Below are 18,250 nucleotides of genomic sequence, written 5' to 3'. Positions count from 1 at the left end.
GCTTAATGGAATACTAATCTGGTCATTTTAGCATCCTGTATTAAGAAGTGTGTAAGATGCTGTCTTTTCAGTTACATATGGTACATACGTTATACTGTAGTACATAGGAGCAATGGCAGAGAAACTCCATTTTCCAAATTGGGTCAATGTGGAAAAGGGGTCAGCGCATCATCTGCAAATACAGTTGTCATATGTGAAATTAGCATTCCACAGGAAAACAATAGGGCCAGTAACAGGTTTGTAAAGTGTGACTCTACATTCTCTAAAGGTACTTATTAACAATATTTACAGTTTTAGAAGGTGTTAAATTCTGGGTCATTTGTGGTTACATTAAATATGCCTTTTTCCAATTTTTAAGGATATTATCCACCACCTCCAACAGTACCAGCTGGTGTGGCTCCCTGTGTTCCTCGCTTTGTGAGGTCCAATAACGTTCCAGAATCCTCCCTCCCACCTGCTTCCGTGCCATATGCCGATCATTACAGTACATTTCCCCCTCGAGATCGACTGAATTCTCCTTACCAACCTCCTCCTCCGCAGCCGTATGGACCAGTTCCTCCTGTCCCTTCTGGAATGTATGCTCCAGTTTATGACAGCAGGCGCATCTGGCGCCCACAGATGTACCCACGAGATGATATTATTAGGAGCAATTCTTTACCTCCCATGGATGTGATGCACTCATCTGTCTATCAGACATCATTACGTGAGAGATACAACTCTTTGGATGGGTATTACTCTGTGGCTTGTCAACCTCCAAACGAACAGAGGACTGTGCCTTTACCAAGGGTAAGTGAGATCCAGAAAGGGAAGGATGTAGCCTTGGCTCTGAAGGCTATTACTGAAAAGTTGGCAAATAATTAGCATAGATGTCTTATCTTTATTTGGGATTACAGTAATCAAGATGTGACCTGGACAAAGTTCTTGGGTTTTTTAACAATGATAAAATGGATTGTAAAATAGACTGATCTGCATTAGGACCAGAGCCCCTCTGCCTCTGTAATTCCCATGCATGTTGCTTGAGTTAATTACATATTTAATATTTGAGTTGCTATACATGGGCAAGGTCCTCCTGCAAATCCTTGTGAAATTCTTCCAGTGATACCAGTGCAAGGTTAAAGACCCAAGGGAATCTGAGGGTCCAAGTGTGTCCTTGGCAAGTATTTGCCTTTTGATTATAGTATGATAAGGTATGCAGTCATATATTTATCGTTGCTAGGAGCCTTGTGGTCATTTGAAGACTGGTTATGAAGAGCAGTTAAGACGGAAGCCAGAGCAATGGGCACAGTACCACACACAGAAAACTCCTCTGGTATCGTCAACCCTTCCTATGGCAACACCGTCTCCAACACCACCTTCTCCTCTCTTCAGCGTAGATTTCAGCACAGAGGTGGGAAGCCAAAGAACTTCTTTATCTTCCCTTCCTGTTTAAGATGTCAGTTAATAGTTCTGGTAAAGGTTTTCCACCTACTACCTGTTGCTCATAAAATTAAACCTTCTAGAAAAAGGAAAGTAATATCTATTAACAAATGCATTCAATTTGATATTAACGTGATGCTGAACATGATTGTGGGGGAAAAAGGTCAAGAAATGAAGTGATTCAATTTACCCTCACTAAAGGAAATGTAATGTTACTGAATTAGCACTGTGAGCCTCCAGGTTTTTGTGTAGGGAACAGTTGTTTTCCGTTAAGAAGGACCTTCCTTTTCATACTCCAAATGGCATTACAACATGATGAATAGACTGAATCAAGCTAGGAATGCATGTCAAGTCCCAGAGAGTACATAACTCTTAAAAGAAGCAAAAGGCATTGGTAGAACGTGGTGTGCTTTATAAGTTCTGTACATGGAACTTAGCAAATAGGAACAGTGTGATTTTGGGCAAAAAAAAATAATCTTGTGATATTTACTTTCTATGTGTACTTTTAATGTGTAAATTAAATGCATCCAAGAAACTAGTTTGAGAACCACTGTGGCAAGCCCTCTCTGCTGTGGTTTGACAGTTCCATTGATGATATTTGAGGTGTTAGACTCTGATTATTCAGAAAAAGTCTTATAAAGTAGGAGTACCTGAAGTCCCCTGTGGGTGTGTTCAAGGTAGATCAGGATATATATAGTCTTTTTCATCCAAGTTGAAGGGTTCAGAGTCATATTTCTATCTGCCACTGGCTTGTATATTAAAGGAAAATGCATGGCTTCCTCTCAGTTTAATTACTGTAGGTGTTTGCCTGAAGCAACCTGCCACTAACACATGAGGCTGAAATCAGTGTCACTGTCTTGGCAGTCCAGGCAGTTATTTGTAGTGGCAAAGCTTGCCCTTCTTTGACAGCTGTCACCTGCGCTGGTTTAAATGAAACAAAAATGGGTTATGTTGTCCCTAAGTCAATTCTTGAATACAGCTAGAACTCCATGATTGACTTCTGAAATAATTTAACAGCAGTAAATGTCTTTTCTTATTTGAAGACTGAATTCCCTGTTTTTATTATTCACTGCTTATTTATTCCCTTTTCCATAGTTCTCAGAAAATGTCAGTGATTTGAGTGGAACTAAATTTGAGGAAGACCATCTCTCTCACTATTCACCGTGGTCTTGTGGCACTATTGGCTCTTGCATAAATGCTATCGACTCAGAGCCCAAGGATGTGATTGCCAATTCAAATGCCGTGTTAATGGTAGGGGTTTTCTGCATGTTACCTCATTAGTGTAATAATACTCACATGCTGAAGTGTCTTCTGCTTGGTTAAACAAGGCTTTTTTTAAAAGTTAGTAGCTTCTACTCTTAGTATTTTGAAGCAGTTCTGCCCATTTGAGATTGTTCAGAGTATCTTCTCCCAGTTTTGTAAATAAACTGTGTGTTTACTTCAGTGACAGAATGTAGTGCCATGAGAGGGGGAAAAAGCTATCTATGAAAATAGGTACAAAAAGTAGGTAGTATGAATCATGGAATGCAGGCCACCACTGGAGGGATAAGAGCTCATGCTCTTTGGAGACTGCTATATAGTGTGGCAGGTTGCCTTTATATTCTATGAAACAGGTGTAATCAACTCTCATCTCAAGCCTTCTTTGATACTGCTTCTTTCAAGTGCAGGAAAGGGTGCTGGTGGATCTTTAAGCATACTGGAACTTTTTCTGCCTGGAAACACAAGCTTGGAAAGGCAAAATTATTTCTTCTAGAAATGGTGGTAGCTTTCTCGTGGTCAGTTTGCCATTAAAGGGCAATAATAGTTAAATCGTGGAGGCCCATCTTGGCTCTCTGGTTGGCCAGATTTTCAGCATTGTATTCAGGAACAATAATCAGAAAGTTATTGGCCAACTGAAGAACCTGAATAAGCTCAAATGAGTCCATGTATCTTTTTATCTCCTTAAATATGTAGGATTTGGACAGCGGGGATGTTAAAAGGAGAGTGCATTTATTTGAAACTCAGAGAAGGGCAAAGGAAGAAGATCCTATTATCCCATTTAGCGATGGACCGATCATCTCCAAGTGGGGTGCAATCTCCAGGTCATCCCGCACAGGTTATCACACGACAGATCCTATTCAGGCCACTGCTTCCCAAGGAAGTGCTACTAAACCCATCAGTGTATCAGGTACAAGTATAAGTTTTGTATGACAATGTAACATACATCATGAGCATTTCATCCTCTTCCTGCTTACTACAGCAGTGAAGATTCAAAGAGCTACAATATCTGTATAACCCATTTGAAGAACAGAGAAGATAATGAATTGTGTCTTCATTTGTTACAGATTATGTCCCTTACGTCAATGCTGTTGACTCAAGATGGAGTGCCTACGGCTCAGATTCTGCTTCATCAGCGCGTTATGCAGAACGGTGTGGACTGTTTTCTGTGTTCTGTTAAAAGAGTTGTCTGTACCTTAGTGTTCTTCAAAATCCTGAATCTGGTGGGGGAAGAAATCTGGAACTATTAATAGATGTTCTTAATTTTAAAGTAGAAATTAAAGTAAAATGTTTTCTGTCAAGCATAAGGCCTTGGAAAAACTAGGTTAAAACTTGTGTAGTCTTTAATACTTAAAGCAGCTAATAATACCCTATTACTAGCAACATATCCGTTGAGAGGCTTCGTCAAAGAATTGGAGTCAGGTACTGCCAAGGTGTCACGTCAAAATCTGCAATCAAACAAATCGATATGCTCTCGAGTTGTTTCTCTCAAGTTTTCTTGCCACGTTTTACCTGTATGTAAAATAAGAATGTTTGTTTCATATAATATCTTGGGGTATTGTGAGCCCCAATGAAGATGAAGAGTGCATTACCTTAGTCATAGAGTTTCTGCCCAAAAATCTAACACTGATAGACAAATGAAGTTTATGGGGCCTTTGATTTAGAGAACTTGTTTTTAATTCCTAGTTTTGCCTTCTTTCTCTTGAAGGGACAGGTTCATAGTTGCAGATTTGTCTGGTCACCGAAAGCATTCCAGCACTGGAGATCTGTTGAGTATTGAATTACAGCAGGTAAGATCAGAAATTATACCGTGTGGTTTTTATAATTAAAACAAAAGTGATTTAGTGAAGTGATTTTAAATTGATTTTCTTAGTGTAGCCTACAGAAAATAGTACAATTGACAGAATGACCAATAAGGGTTAACTAGATGCCAGTCCTGCAGTGCTTGGTATGATGCATAAGGACTGCTAGCATGAGCTGTTCCACTGGCATCAGCAAGGCCATTTTGGGGAGAAACTGATGAGCCTGATACATGTCAGCAAATGCAGAACAAAATAAATGCGTTAAAGGAAAACATAGTTATCCATCTAGCAAGGGAACTGTTCCTTTGGTAGGCTGGTTTATTTTGCCATTTGACAATGCATGGTTGGTAACTGATATGTTTCTTTCCATAGGCCAAAAGTAACTCATTATTACTTCAGAGAGAGGCGAATGCACTGGCCATGCAACAGAAGTGGAATTCTCTAGATGAAGGCAGTCGTCTTACCTTAAACCTTTTAAGCAAGGAAATCGATTTGAGGAATGGTGAGGTAAAGAAAGGGGTAATTGGGATGAAACAAATTTCTGAGGTTTTGTGTATGTACATAAGTGCATGCATTTTAACTAAGAGCTAAAAATAGTTTTATCATTCCCAAATATTTCTAACATGTTCTTTGCAAGTTAAGTCACTGTTGTTGTTGTTGTCCAGTTATTTCCCTGAGATCAGGTAGATGCATCTGCTGTGCTGCTGCTCCAACCAGGCATTTACAAAATGGGAAGAATGTGACAATCCATTTTCATGCAGTCTTTACTTTCCATTCTATTGTACATGTTAGAAACATGAACATTGTGTCAGTGGACTCCTACAGAATTTTCTACCTCAGAATTCATTTTATCTCTCTGTTTCAGTACTTTAATGTGATTAGATTTAGTTTTGTCCCCTATTTTGTCTATGCTCAAAGTTCTATTGGTGTTTGTCTCTTGTGTTTAGAAATGTTGTGTCCTAGAAATGCATCTGATAATACTGTAATACTTGAGTGTTGTGTGGAGCAGGTGGAAAGCCAGCTTGATATTACAGAACATATCCTTTTTTTTCAGACTGATTATACTGAAGACTGTGCAGACACAAAGCCAGATCGAGACATTGAATTGGAGCTGTCAGCCCTGGATACAGATGAACCTGATGGGCAAGGTGAACAAATAGAAGTAAGTACAGACATCTATGCATCTAAAGAGGTCACTGGGTCCTTTCGTTAGTTACTAAGAAACTTTTACAATTTCTTTGTGAATTAATAGATTACTTTGATAGCAGAATCCTGTGTTTCGTCTTTGTAGTGATATCAAACGCTTGCCTTATTTGAACACTAGGGGTCTCGCTGAGATACCTGGCAGTTACTATTACCAAAGTTGCAAACAGCTCAGTGTGTTGTGACAGCTTTCAGCTTTTTGCTCTTTGATAACATTAGTAATGGGGAGTCTGTCCTTTCCCCTTCTCCTCCAGTGTTGAAACTGTAGTTGAGAATGGTTTATGTTTAAGTGTGATCATTTAACTTAAACTTTATGCTCACCTGGGTTCTAACAGTAAAGTCATTTAATTGTAATTCAGTGTTCTTTTGTTTTCACTACTACTTCGTTGTTTGTTTGTAATGTAACTGGTGCATCTGCCCCAGTTTCTTCTATGTAATTTCTTCCTTTTGCTGTGCAGCGTTAAAACATTCTGGAGTTCGTTCCAAACATTAGGATCAACTGTCCTTTTTTTAAAGCATTAAATTAAGGTTCTTATCTGGAACATATCCCATAACACATTCAGTACTGACTTACAGTACTGGTGACAGCTTTTGATTGCTCTGCCTGAGGTTTGTGAAGCAGTAGTATTTTTTATTGTGTATTTTTTGTTAACCATCCTGCCACTTGATTTGTGAATCACCGTTACGTGGATGGAAGGATCTTTCTCTTCAGCCTTACCTCTACCCCTGATTATTGAAATGGCTCTGGCTTCACTGCCTCCTTCCTATCTCACCTGATAAGCCATTTTTTAGCAACTGATGTTTAAACTGATGTTTATTGTCATCATTCACTGCAATCTTTGAAAGATTGTTTTTTCCTTTTCCTTATAGTAAAATAATGTAGACATTCCAAAGTATGAAATAAAAACCAGGAGTCTTCTGCCGAGACACCATTTCTATCAGTTTTATGCAGTGGAACATATTAAGAAAATTTAAAGCTGATTGTGGCAATGTTGATGGATATTTCTCCTTTTCCTCTCTAGGAGATTCTGGATATACAGCTAGGTATTAGTTCTCAAGATGATCAGCTGCTCAATGGGACAACTGTGGAGAATGGACATCTGCTAAAGCAGCACCAGAAAGAATCTATGGAACAGAAGAGACAAAGTTTAGGTGAAGACCTTGTGATTCTGTGAGTGTTAGACAAAACAGCAGTGTCTGCCAGTTTTAGACAAACAACAGCATCAGAATAGGTGCAGCATGGTTGTTTATGGATGAACTATGTACCTACTCAGACTTGGATTAGACATCTGCATTGTGTATACATGGTGAAGTGAGAAGAACCTGTTAAGAAATAGAATTAGGTCACAAATACGAAAGTCACAGGATGGCACCATTGTTCATATGCATTGTTGTAACCATACACACTGAAACATGTCACAGCTGTTAAAAATACCTTTCACATTCAGTAAGCAAAAAAATGCAAAAGTATTTTTATAGTTAACAGAAATTAAGAAAAACTCCAAAAGGTGAAATGTCCTCCTGTTTGCACAAATCTCCGTAGAGAGGTAGTTTTTAAAATACACTATTTTAGGTTTCTATGTTCTGTAGTCTTTACTGTGTAATGCAGCCTTTGAAAATGAGGCAGACTACACCTTGAGCGTACCGTTCCATAGTAAGATGTTTAGCCTGTTGCTAAAAAGGAGTTGATGTCAGTATTTATTTAATGCACACAATTCAGTTGCGGATACTTGTGCATGTACTTGTTTAATATTTGTGTAACTTATTTTTCTCCTCAGGGAGGAGCAGAAAACAATCCTGCCCGTAACTTCTTGCTTCAGTCAGCCGATCACATCTGTTAGCAATGCAAGCTGCCTGCCCATCACCACAGCAGTCAGTGTTGGCAGCCTCATTTTGAAAACTGCTCACATTATGTCTGAGGATAAAAATGACTTTTTAAAGCCTGTTGCAAGTGGCAGGATGGTTAACAGCTGAAAGGCATTCATCTTTCCAGCTTGTGACCACACCATGGAAGCATTTACACTAGCTTTTTATATATATAATATATATTATATAATGTATATTTTTTTTAAAAGAATAATATTGGGGTCATGCATTTCCTGTGGACTCTTTGATACTTCAAGCCCCTCTCGCATTAGCATTCTGAAGAAAAAAATACTTACTTTCCTAGGGTAAGGCGTTCACTTTCCACAAATGAATGGAATTTGGACATTGTTTTACTTAAGCTTAAAGCAGCTTTTTATGAGTTTGTAGCAATCCGGTGCGGTATCTGAGCCATTCTTGTTTAAAATGGCTTCTGTAGAAAACTAACAACTCAGTTATTTAAACTAGCAGGATCCTACGATGATACATCTAGTGAAAGGAAGACTTAACTTATTTGTCTCTATTTTGTTTCATGAGAGAAGAACTCGTGTCTTGTTGCAGCTGCTTTTTCTTTAGTTGTGGAACTTTGCATGGAGTATTGTTTCCTGTTTGAAGACTGAGAGGTGGAGATTCAGACTTGAGACTTTTACAGGGTTAACACACCATTAGCTTTGCACTGCTACGTTATTTGCTGGTCTGTGGTGCAGTGCTTTGCTGCAGCTTTTCTGTTTCCATTCCCCCCCAATTTCTGCTTTAGTAATGTAGATACACATACACAGGCTACTTGTCCAAGTAAAGTTATCAGAAGTAAACCAAGTGCCTAAGTCCTCCAGCTAATGTACTAGGTATTGATTTCCCCAAGTTATACGTGAAACGATTTTCAACCATTTTGAGGGGTTATGCACTAACATAACAGCAATTTTGGTTTTTCTCTTTTTTTTTTTTCTTATTGATAGTTCTCAACTTGGAGATTATAGAATCCAGATGACTTGGCAAAAAGTATCAGGTGCTCTTGGCTTTCCTTTGAAAACCCTGTACGTAGTGTTTGCACTGACTAACAAAGATGGTATTGCTGTTTTTTGTACTGTTTTGTTCTTAATTTAAACTAAGTATTGGGAATTTAAGGCGGTTGTATTACCTTTGTTAAGTGTTGTTAATCATAATTTTGTATTCAGGTTTAATTTTTGCTTGTTCAGTGGCAACTTATTTTCAAAGACCTTGAAAATACAATAATAGAGCATTATCTGACCTTCAGAGTACTGAAAAGCGTATGAATTTATGCCCTGCTAAGGTGTGACTGAGAATCATGTTAGACAAGTCAACTGAAAATTGGTTTTCATAAATACGCATGAAATAGAACCCTGGGCATATATTTTGTTGGTTTGAGAAGCTTAAAAATCCACTCTTTTTTTTCTCTTTTGGGAAAGAAAGCAGGACTCTCCCTCCTGATGGTGGCTCTCTTCTTGTTTGTCCTCTCCATTTTCTTTGTGACAAGTTTTACATTTTATTTTATTTTTCTTTTTTTTTTTTTATGTTTTTTATTAACTTCTGTGAAGTTGTTTACTCTGAAAATTGTACTGGAATATTTTAAGCCAAGCTGATCTTTCACCAGGTGTACTGCATGTAAGGGCTTTTCCTGCTAGCAAAAATGCTTAAAGAGGATCATGTTACTGGTCGTCTGAGTTGTTATTTTACAAAATCACAGCTATGTGGTCGGGTAAGATTTTGATAACTGTTTTGTGCACGCTTCTGGGGGGTGGGGGTTGGCATTTCCCTGAGGGTTACTGATTAGACTAAGTAAATATTGGTGTTTGATATCTCTCCTAATGAACCTGTCCATGAGATAATTATGTTGTAAATATACCTGAAAATCCAAGGGTTAGTTTTGATATTCTGGTGTCAGTATGGAAGATCTTACACGTCTATTTAATACTCCAGTGTAAAGGAATGTATGTAGAAAACCAGTTGAGTAGTCTTTTCTTAGTTTCCTTTGGCTGTTGCTGTACCTTCCTATAGCCAGTGCCACCTCATCGCTAGGATTAGACTGATGCTTTGTTTCACTTGCAACTTGAAGTGAATGGACACAAAAACCAGACCACCTTTGTCACCTTAACTTATTTCCTATCGATGTTAACTTTAACTTAGAATGTTAGACATAAATATGATTGTTGTATATTTTATACCAAGGCCATTATGTAAATATGAATTTATATTACTTTTGAAATGCTTCTGAGATACTATTATTTGCTGTACAATGTAATTCCAAAACAGATATGCAAACAAGTATGTCTCTTTCATGGATATTTAAACAGTGAGATCTTCCATGTTGAAGGTGATGTAATTTTTTTAAAAGATTTTTAAATTTTAAATTGCTATTTTGTTACAAAAATAGAGAAAATATAAAGGTTTGAGAAGTCCTTATTTGCCCTCAGGGAAAGAGCCCTCTGTGCACCAGAACTCCACAGAACATCTTCAGCATGATCTGAGGGTGAATATATACTACATAAATTGATTGTGTATTTACCTTAACTTTTTAATTTTAAACTTGCAACTTTAAAAACTTGGTTGTGCTCTGCTGGAGGGGGGTTGGGATAAGCTGCTTACACACATTTGCCTGTTTGTCCAGTGAAATTACGTAAGCCTGACATATTCCTGCTAACCAGACTGGCATATTTAACAACAGATGTATCTATATACTTTTGTCTGCAGCAGGAGGTCCCATGATAGAGCAGTTCGCTAGGATGACCATACACTTCATATGGAAAGTTGGTTCTTAACTGAGGCTAGGGGGTTTATCTTAGTTGGATTTTTAATGTCTAGAACGACAGGCAAAAGAATTCTTTAGGGATTTCAACAGCATGCGAGCTTTGTCTTAACAGTTTTAGCACCGATTGTGTGGTTTACACCATGAAACTGTGCCCTCCAGTGCCCTGACAAGGAGAAAGCTACAGGTGGTAACCAGGCTCAGGCTTTCTTCTTTGGTGAAGTTTCAGCCTTTGACCCTATACAAACAAGTATGTATTCATTTGTCTAGATGTAAATGAGGTGCCTTTGGGCTACGGAAGGGCTTATTTTCTGATGCTGAGATACAGTGACTTATCTTTGTGTGTGAATAGCAGTGATTCCCATGTAGGTTTTGGCCTAACTTACCTGTGCTGTCAGAAAAAAGGCCCATAGCAGAATGGGGAAAGAGATTGGCTCTTTTGCTTTGCTTGGACAAGCATTTTGGGTTGTTTTGGTTTGGTTTTTGTTTTGGTTTGGTTTTTTTCCCCACTAGGGGTACAGCAGGGATTTCACATGCAAGAGATACAGGAATTATTAGTGTCTAAGTTAATTGTGTTGCCTCACTACCTGGATTCATTCCTTGGTTTGCCTCAGTTCCCACATAGGTCTTAATAGAGACTAATGCTTGTGCTGGGAGAATGCTTGTGTGAGAAAGTAATTATCTGTACATTCTTAACATATACTTAGAGCAGAGTGATTGCCCTGCTACTGATATTTTGTTCCTGTAAACAGGTGACAAGAAATGAATCTTAGTGTTTATGCAGATTTTGCATTGTAGAATGTATACTAGACCCTTCAAAGGAAAGGTTAGACTCTTTGCAAAGCAAACTGGCGTTGGTTCTTGGTAGTCTAGTACAGGGACACTAAAGTTTGACATTTGATTTAGGAAAAAAAAAAAAACCCAAGTTGTACACAGCTGATTATGTTAAATAAGCTCTTAATTGCTCTTCGTAGAAGTCTAATTTGGGAGGTTTTAGTGCTTTGATAACACAATTGAAATCTTACTTTATCCTGTACTCGAGATGAATGCTGTTCTTGTATAATAGTGTACTAGGCTGGATGAGGTACAAAATAATGCACAGAGGTCAGAAACAGCTGAGGAAAGAATGCTTAAAATAACTTAATCTAAACTCAGAATAGTTCCAAACATTGGTTTTGTTTGCTTTTTTAAAGCACAAGTTGTCAAGTTGTACCTGTTGCTGTACATAAACACTGTATGCCAGCAGCTCCTTGATCATATTTGTGAACAGACTTTACATTATTATTAGACTGTTATTAAAGGAAGATGTTGAATTTGAAGAGTGTAACAAAATGAGAAATGATCGGATTATCTATAGTATGTAAAAGTCCATTCTTTATGTTGTAGCTTAATCCCTTTCTTAGGAAATTCCCTCTCATTGAGGGACCTCTTCTGCAAGCAGAACACAATAGATGTGCTTTTTTAAATGACCCCATTTTCCAGTATAAAGGAAGAGCTAACTTTGGCAGTAAGTCGTCACCATGCATCTCTCTGCTGGCAAGGGAGCACGGCAAGAAAAGAAACCAAACCCCCAAACTGTCAGTGATGAGGTGAAACAAATCTGAATCACAAAATGACCAATACCCGAACATAATTATTACACCCTGTTATTTAAGAAGGATGCTTGTGGAAGCTTTTAATCACTCAAGATTTCGCTGTAAAAGCTGAACTACAACAGAGCCTGGCTGCATTTATTACTGCCAAAAGCCAAGGTCATTTGCACATAGCCCATCAGTGTATCCAGAGTAGGTCTCAGTTAATCCAAGGCATGGAAGTGCATGCATTTTCTTAGCTGGGCAAACAAGTACATTATACAGTAGTTGTGATACAACACATGTGGCTTTTATTTGTACTGCACATACCCACTGTACAGCCACTCCGAAGTATCGTGGTTAGCTTGCAGCATCTGCTGTCCGCATTTATACTGTTTACTGCGTATTCTTTTCCCTGGAAGTTTTAAAGAAAATTGGGTTTTTTTCTTTTTTTTTTTTCTCTTGTTGCATTGATTACATTTTATAAATTTGCTTAGCTGGAAAGTTTGGGAAAAGAGGCCTGTTTGTCAATTGTACAACCGATTGTGAAGCTCTAGTGTGAATATTTTTACGTCTGTATTAGACATTTTCTTTGCAAATCTATTGTTCGATTGAAATGTAAATGAAATAAAAGATGGTGTACACCCATCATGTATAAAGCAGGCACCATCGCTACGATGGATTTAATGCTCATTTTTATGGCGCATTCTCAGCTTCTATTTAAAACTATAATTTAAAAAAAAAAAGAAAAAAAAATCTGTAAAATGAAATGGGGTTATATGGGGGAGTAAATTCTATTCCGTTTATCTCGGGTTGAGTTCCCAATGGTCGTTTCCCTTCGTGTTAGAGGTAGGGGCGGGCGGTGCCGTGTGTGTTTGCTGTAGCACTGAAGTGAAGAGGTTGTATAGCTTTGGCTGGTCACGGAGTAGAGCATCCTGGTTTTCAGTGTTTGAGAGACTCGGTGGAAGAAGTTTGCAGTATTGACATGTATTTGCATGCACGAATAAAAATTATTTGTCCACCTTAACCGCCTCTTTGCCTTTACCCGCGGGAAGGAACGGGTGGGAAGGAGAGGAGGAGGAGGGCGGGATGCTCCTCCCCGTTCCCGCCGTTCTCCGCGCAGCCAGAGCCAGCCCCGGAAGGCGGCGGGAGCGGGTGAGGGCCGGAGCGGCGGTGTCGGGCGGCGGGGCGAGCGGCCTTGGGTGAGCTGATGCGGAGGCTCTAAGGGGAGGGGGCCGGGCTGAGGGCGCGGCCGGGGCCGGGCGTTCAGAACATTCCCTTTAGCCCAAGCTCAGCTGTTTCGGTTCCTGCGTTCGCATCGCGCAGCCCCGGCCGAGGGAGGAGGATCCGGCACTGTGCCCCGAGCGCAGCCCCGCCTGGACGCGGGCGCCCCGTTGTGTCGCTCTGCGGAGTAGGCGCGGTGATGCGCGGCCATCTGGGCACCTCCTCTACGAGCTGCTTAATCTGGCTTTAGCTTGCAGAACCTGCTGGCGGGTGGCGTTAGAACCGAAAGCTCTGCTTTATCCATACGCTGCTTCGGGTGGCTTTGTCAGAGACACACACATGAAGGGGGCTGGCTCTCACGCATGAACCCAAATCAGTTGATTTGATTTAAATCGCCTTTTAATTTCTTTGTAATGAAATTTTGTGGACGTTTAAACGTAGTTTGTGCATCCGAAGTCCACAGCCACATACGTGACCTTAGTGGTACTCTTTTTTCTATGCCCCTTGCCCAAGAGAGAAGAATATTCTTGAGCATCTTGCATCTCCATCAGGATGAGATCCGATCAGCTGCTCTTTTAGAGGATTGCGGTGGAAGAAGGTGATGGAGCCATTCTCTATTAATTCTCTATTTGTTATCTATTAGTTTAATTTAGAACAGAATGACTGCTTTGGATGATAAACTGCTTGGTGAGAAGCTCCAGTATTATTACAGCAGCAGTGAGGGTGAGGATGAAGACAGTGACAAAGAAGATAAAGAAGGGGAGAGCACCATTCCTGAGAGCGGTGAGGAGTTGGAGCTCAGCAGCGATGGCAGTGCAGTCAACACAGGTATTGTCATGTCAAACTCATATCTTAAATAAGTGCAAACTTAAGGACACGTAAATGGCAAATTACTTTGTTCATTTTATGTCAACATTTTACACAGTATACAAAAAGCTTATGACAGGGCCACTATTTTACTACTGACCTATGAATTATCACTTGAATTTTAAACATAGTTTACTGCCCTTTTATACAAAATGCCTGCATATTTAATTTCAGGTCCCAAAGGAGTCATTAATGACTGGCGGAGATTTAAACAGCTGGAAACAGAACAGCGGCAGGAGCAGCGCAGGGAAATGGAACGACTCATAAAGAAGTTATCTATGACGTGTAGATCTCACTTAGATGAAGAGACTGAGAAGCAGAAGCAGAAAGAGCTTCAGGAAAAACTCAATGGAAAGGTAGCATGGCACAAAGGAATTAAAATGCCACATAGATGTTTAACATTTTCATTATTTGTGTACATGAAGCAGAGAGGAATCTGTTCTAGCAGGAGATTTGTATCCTATTTCCCTGGTAAATAGGAACACAGCTGCAGCATAAGAAGTGCATTACAACTGTATTTGCCAAGTGTTGTCAAGTTTAAGTATTTTGCATTTTAGTGGTATTTGTGTTTGCTTGTGTTAAGAAATAAGCAATTTAGCTGCTCTACCAAAGAAGTCCAGATCCTATTCCCAGATTTCCCTTAACTGCTTATCAAATAAATCAACTTCAGAGGATTAATGCTGAGATGTGTACAGCAAATCTATGACTGCTGCCTCCTGAGCCAAAAAGAAGAGTTTAGGATTCCTCACTGATTTAGTATTTGGTACGTGGGTGGATGTTGAAATTTAGCGTTGACTTTTTGCTCCAAAGATAGAAGGTATTTGAAGTAGAGAATGGTTTTAATCAGCTGTGAGCTGCATAACTAGCTCTTGCAGTTCTAGTCAGAGAAGTTACTAATTAGTAATGATGAAAGCTGTCTGTGCTGTTCTGTACCTGAAGTGATGCTATCATGTTTAACAAAGCAAGTGAACAGGTACAAAATACCTAAAATCCTGTTAAATTTAGTTCTACAGGCAAGATAATACATTTGGTTGCCACAGAATGTTAACTGAAAAGCTAGATGAAAAAACTACTGAGAAAGAAGCTAGACTTAGGTCAGGCACCATATTCTCATCAGCGCTTGTAGCTTAGTGAAAGCACATAGCCAGCATTAACCTGAATTGAAGTGGGAACATGGAGCAGCCACTTGTGTTACTAATGCAGCTTGTGGAACCTAGGATTCCCAAGGCTGAAATCACTGTTCCCACTGGACATAGCTTCTAATTAGATCAAAATGGAGTGTAGTGCAGAGTGCTTGTGCCTTCATGGGTTGCACTTTGCTGTTGCTAAAGATGAGTGGCCCATATTAAATCCTCTTGACTGGAATTCTCATTATGTAAGTGACCCATATAGCGATGCACATCTCTTTCATTTATCTTTGTGTGTGTTTCTCAGATGACTTTACAAGAATATAACATGATTCACAACGATGAAGACGACGAGGAGTTTTTACAGCGATACAGGAAGCAGCGGATGGAGGAGATGAGGCAGCAGTTGTACAGCGGGCAGCAATTTAAACAGGTTTTTGAGATCACCAGTGGAGAAGCGTTCCTGGACACGGTTGATAAAGAGCATAAGAGCACCCTGATCATGATCCATATTTATGAAGATGATATCCCTGGCACCGAGTCCCTGAACGGCTGTATGATCTGCCTGGCTGCTGAGTATCCAACAGTTAAGTTTTGCAGAGTAAAGAGCTCACTCATTGGGGCTAGTGCTCGCTTCACTAACAACGCGCTGCCCGCTCTGCTCGTCTATAAGGCAGGTGAGCTCATCGGCAATTTCGTGCGCATCACTGACCAGCTTGGGGAGGATTTTTTCGCTGTAGACCTGGAGGCTTTTCTGCAGGAATGCAGTTTGCTTCCAGAAAAAGACCTGGTGCTCCTGACTTCTATACATAATCCAACTGCAACTTACAGTGAAGACAGTGATCTGGAAATAGACTGAACTGCTTGTTCCAAGGGCGAGTAGGTGTAGTTGCACAATGGGGTGTTCATGTGCTAGGTAGGGATTGTTCTGTTTCTTCCGTAGTGCAGGTATGTTTTCTTCCCCTTCATGCACTTCAACTTTTGCTTGTTCAAAATCATGTAAGGAATCCCTAAGATTTTCCTCAATTCAGTGAAGTACACTTAACACAGTCTTGCTTTTATGCAGTTCAAGTGTATTTTACTAAACATGAAGCTCTAACACAATTCAATAAGTTTAGGAGATTGTGTAGGGTCATCTCTGTTCCCCACATCACTTGTGTCCAGTGCTGGGAAATCCACCGCTGCCCTGGGGAGATTATTCCAAGGACTGATTGTTCTCATTGTGAGAGATTTTCCTCTTGTATCCAGTCGGAATTTCCCCAGGAATAACTTGTGCCCATTGCCCTAATTCCATTGCTGCTACCGAATGTGCACTGCCCTCCTGCAGCACCTTTGTCATTACCATTTCTCAGCAATAACGTTTCCATTAAGGCGTGTTTGTTTATTTGGTCTGGCCTCTACTTCCTTCATAAATCAGAGCATAATATGGGGAAGTAGTTTCAAGGTTTCTGTTACCTTAAAGCTCACCCTGCCTCCAGCAATCCTGCTGCTGAGTAGCTGCAAGATAACCTGGGCAGCATGAGAAGCCGTTAGTGATTTATAGCAACTGCAAGCATGAGCACCTTGTAGTTAAGGCTTTACTCAAAGCTTTACTGGCTGGGTTATGGTGTGCCTGAGCTGCTCAAACCATGCACCTCGCACACATCAGCATGCTGAACGGTGTGCTCTGCACTTAGTTGTTACTGAATCCTTTTCTACGCACTTAATTTGACATTACAACGCGTTTGCTTTCTCATGCATTACTTACTGTGCTTGTTATCTTTTAATTTTGAGGAAAGTAGACTTATCATTACCTAAACATGACCCAGCATAATGCCCTGTTTAATGATGAAATGTAATTGCAAGTTTTACATAAGGCAGTTTGGAACACCAGGAAGAAATGCAAATGTCTCCGTGCAAGCACTAGGCTCTTAATAAGAGTGAATCTTAGGATAGACAAGAATTTGTAACTGTGTCTGCTTGAACTGTGTTTCAAAAAGTAGCATTAGGAGAAGAAGAAATAATTTGTAATTAAAAATTACCGAGTTGACACAAATTGTAGCTGTTTTAAGGAAACTGGCAGAAATCCAGATTTTCCAATGTGCTAAGAGATTAGTTCTTTTCATCTCAGAATCACGGAAAAAAAACCCATGAAAGTTATGTGAAATTAGATCAGTGAACATGGATATCAGTGCATTTAAGGGGAAAAAAGCTGTAATTTATATTCAGGAGGAGATTCAATGAAGTCTGTCATGCAGGGAGGGTGCATGTTAGCATCATCATCCAGCCTGGCTTGGAGCGGGGGTCAGGGAGCGCTGGCTGCTTGAGTGGCTTTGAAGTTTTATTTTGTATAAAGTGCTTTATCTTTTTTGCCCTTATGGCAGCAAAACTGTAACAGGATCAAAACCTTTCCTGCTGCTTGGTCAGGTGGCCTGCAGCAAGGTGACTCCTGGTTATTACTCTCCAGTACACAGGTATTTGATGGATGATTTACAGGGCTGGTAGCAAAAAGGAAACAAAAAGAGGTCTGAATGCAATTAATCATGGAATATAATAAGCAGAAGGGAAAGGGGGGCAGAGAGAAGATGTTGGTGTAATGCTGCTTCTCGTTCTTGGCACAGGCATCGTTGCTGCTGCTCCTTTTGGCCATTCTTGCAGTTAAACAGTTCCCAACTGGTAATTGCGTGCCCTAAAATAACAGCACTTTTCATGTGCATTAAACAATAGAACAGAAGTAGTTTAGAATAGGTTAGTGACTAATTTGTGTCTGTCCCCTGTCCATTCAGTACAAATAAAAACTAAAACTCATACCAGTGCTGTGGCTATATGTGGGTTGAAGTGTTAAAGTCTGCTTTATTTCTCTACTTTTCGATGCGATCCTGACCTGCAGATGAAGAATTGGGGTGTATTTGTATATACTTATGGGGGACTAAAGTGAAAATGAAATTGTATGAATATCTACATACAATAATCCTGCTTTGAAACACGCAGCTTGGCATTTGAGCAAGTCAGGTTTGTGGTTTGATGCAGGTGCCTCTCCTTCCACCAAAGCCATTGTACTGTCACCATCAGATCTTCACTTTAATCAGTGCATTCCTAAATGGTTTGGTTTTGAATAAAGGATGCTTTTTAATTTTGCCAAAGATGCTCCATCAATCTTTTCTGGCACAGCAGCTT

General features: G+C 39.8%; 2 protein-coding genes across 11 annotated transcripts in view; both read left to right on the top strand.

Moving 5' to 3' along the window:
• Nucleotides 1-13,860, top strand: part of RC3H2 (ring finger and CCCH-type domains 2) — a 30,136-nt gene extending 16,276 nt beyond the window's left edge. For 2 of the 8 annotated variants that reach the window (XM_080630360.1, XM_080630361.1), the window contains exons 12-21: nt 359-786; nt 1,217-1,387; nt 2,512-2,667; nt 3,370-3,583; nt 3,741-3,825; nt 4,382-4,463; nt 4,848-4,982; nt 5,530-5,637; nt 6,701-6,849; nt 7,457-8,520. In XM_080630360.1, coding sequence (XP_080486486.1) covers nt 359-786; nt 1,217-1,387; nt 2,512-2,667; nt 3,370-3,583; nt 3,741-3,825; nt 4,382-4,463; nt 4,848-4,982; nt 5,530-5,637; nt 6,701-6,849; nt 7,457-7,652 — 1,724 coding nt within the window. In that variant the 3' untranslated portion in view covers nt 7,653-8,520. Of the gene's footprint in view, nt 1-358; nt 787-1,216; nt 1,388-2,511; nt 2,668-3,369; nt 3,584-3,740; nt 3,826-4,381; nt 4,464-4,847; nt 4,983-5,529; nt 5,638-6,700; nt 6,850-7,456; nt 12,913-13,743 lie in introns of those variants that run through there. The other 6 variants (XM_080630367.1, XM_080630365.1, XM_080630364.1 and 3 more) reach the window with 6 other exon arrangements.
• PDCL (phosducin like) lies at nt 6,701-18,206 on the top strand. 3 transcript variants are annotated; one of them, XM_080630372.1, is made up of 4 exons: nt 6,701-6,830; nt 13,744-13,928; nt 14,142-14,323; nt 15,402-18,206. In XM_080630372.1, exons 2-4 carry the CDS (start codon nt 13,760-13,762, stop codon nt 15,951-15,953), a joined length of 903 nt encoding a protein of 300 aa, XP_080486498.1. In that variant the 5' UTR covers nt 6,701-6,830; nt 13,744-13,759; the 3' UTR covers nt 15,954-18,206. The 3 variants fall into 3 exon arrangements, with proteins under 3 accessions (XP_080486498.1, XP_080486497.1, XP_080486496.1); XM_080630371.1 differs by having other exon boundaries at nt 6,748-6,849; XM_080630370.1 differs by lacking the exon at nt 6,701-6,830 and adding an exon at nt 12,978-13,078.
• The last annotated feature ends 44 nt before the right edge of the window (nt 18,207-18,250 follow it).

This window comes from Psittacula echo, assembly GCF_963264785.1.
Source record: "Psittacula echo genome assembly, chromosome: 16".
In the NCBI taxonomy this organism is placed as follows: domain Eukaryota; kingdom Metazoa; phylum Chordata; class Aves; order Psittaciformes; family Psittacidae; genus Psittacula; species Psittacula echo.
Note: the sequence above shows the minus strand (reverse complement) of the source record. Positions and strands in the feature narration are given on the sequence as shown.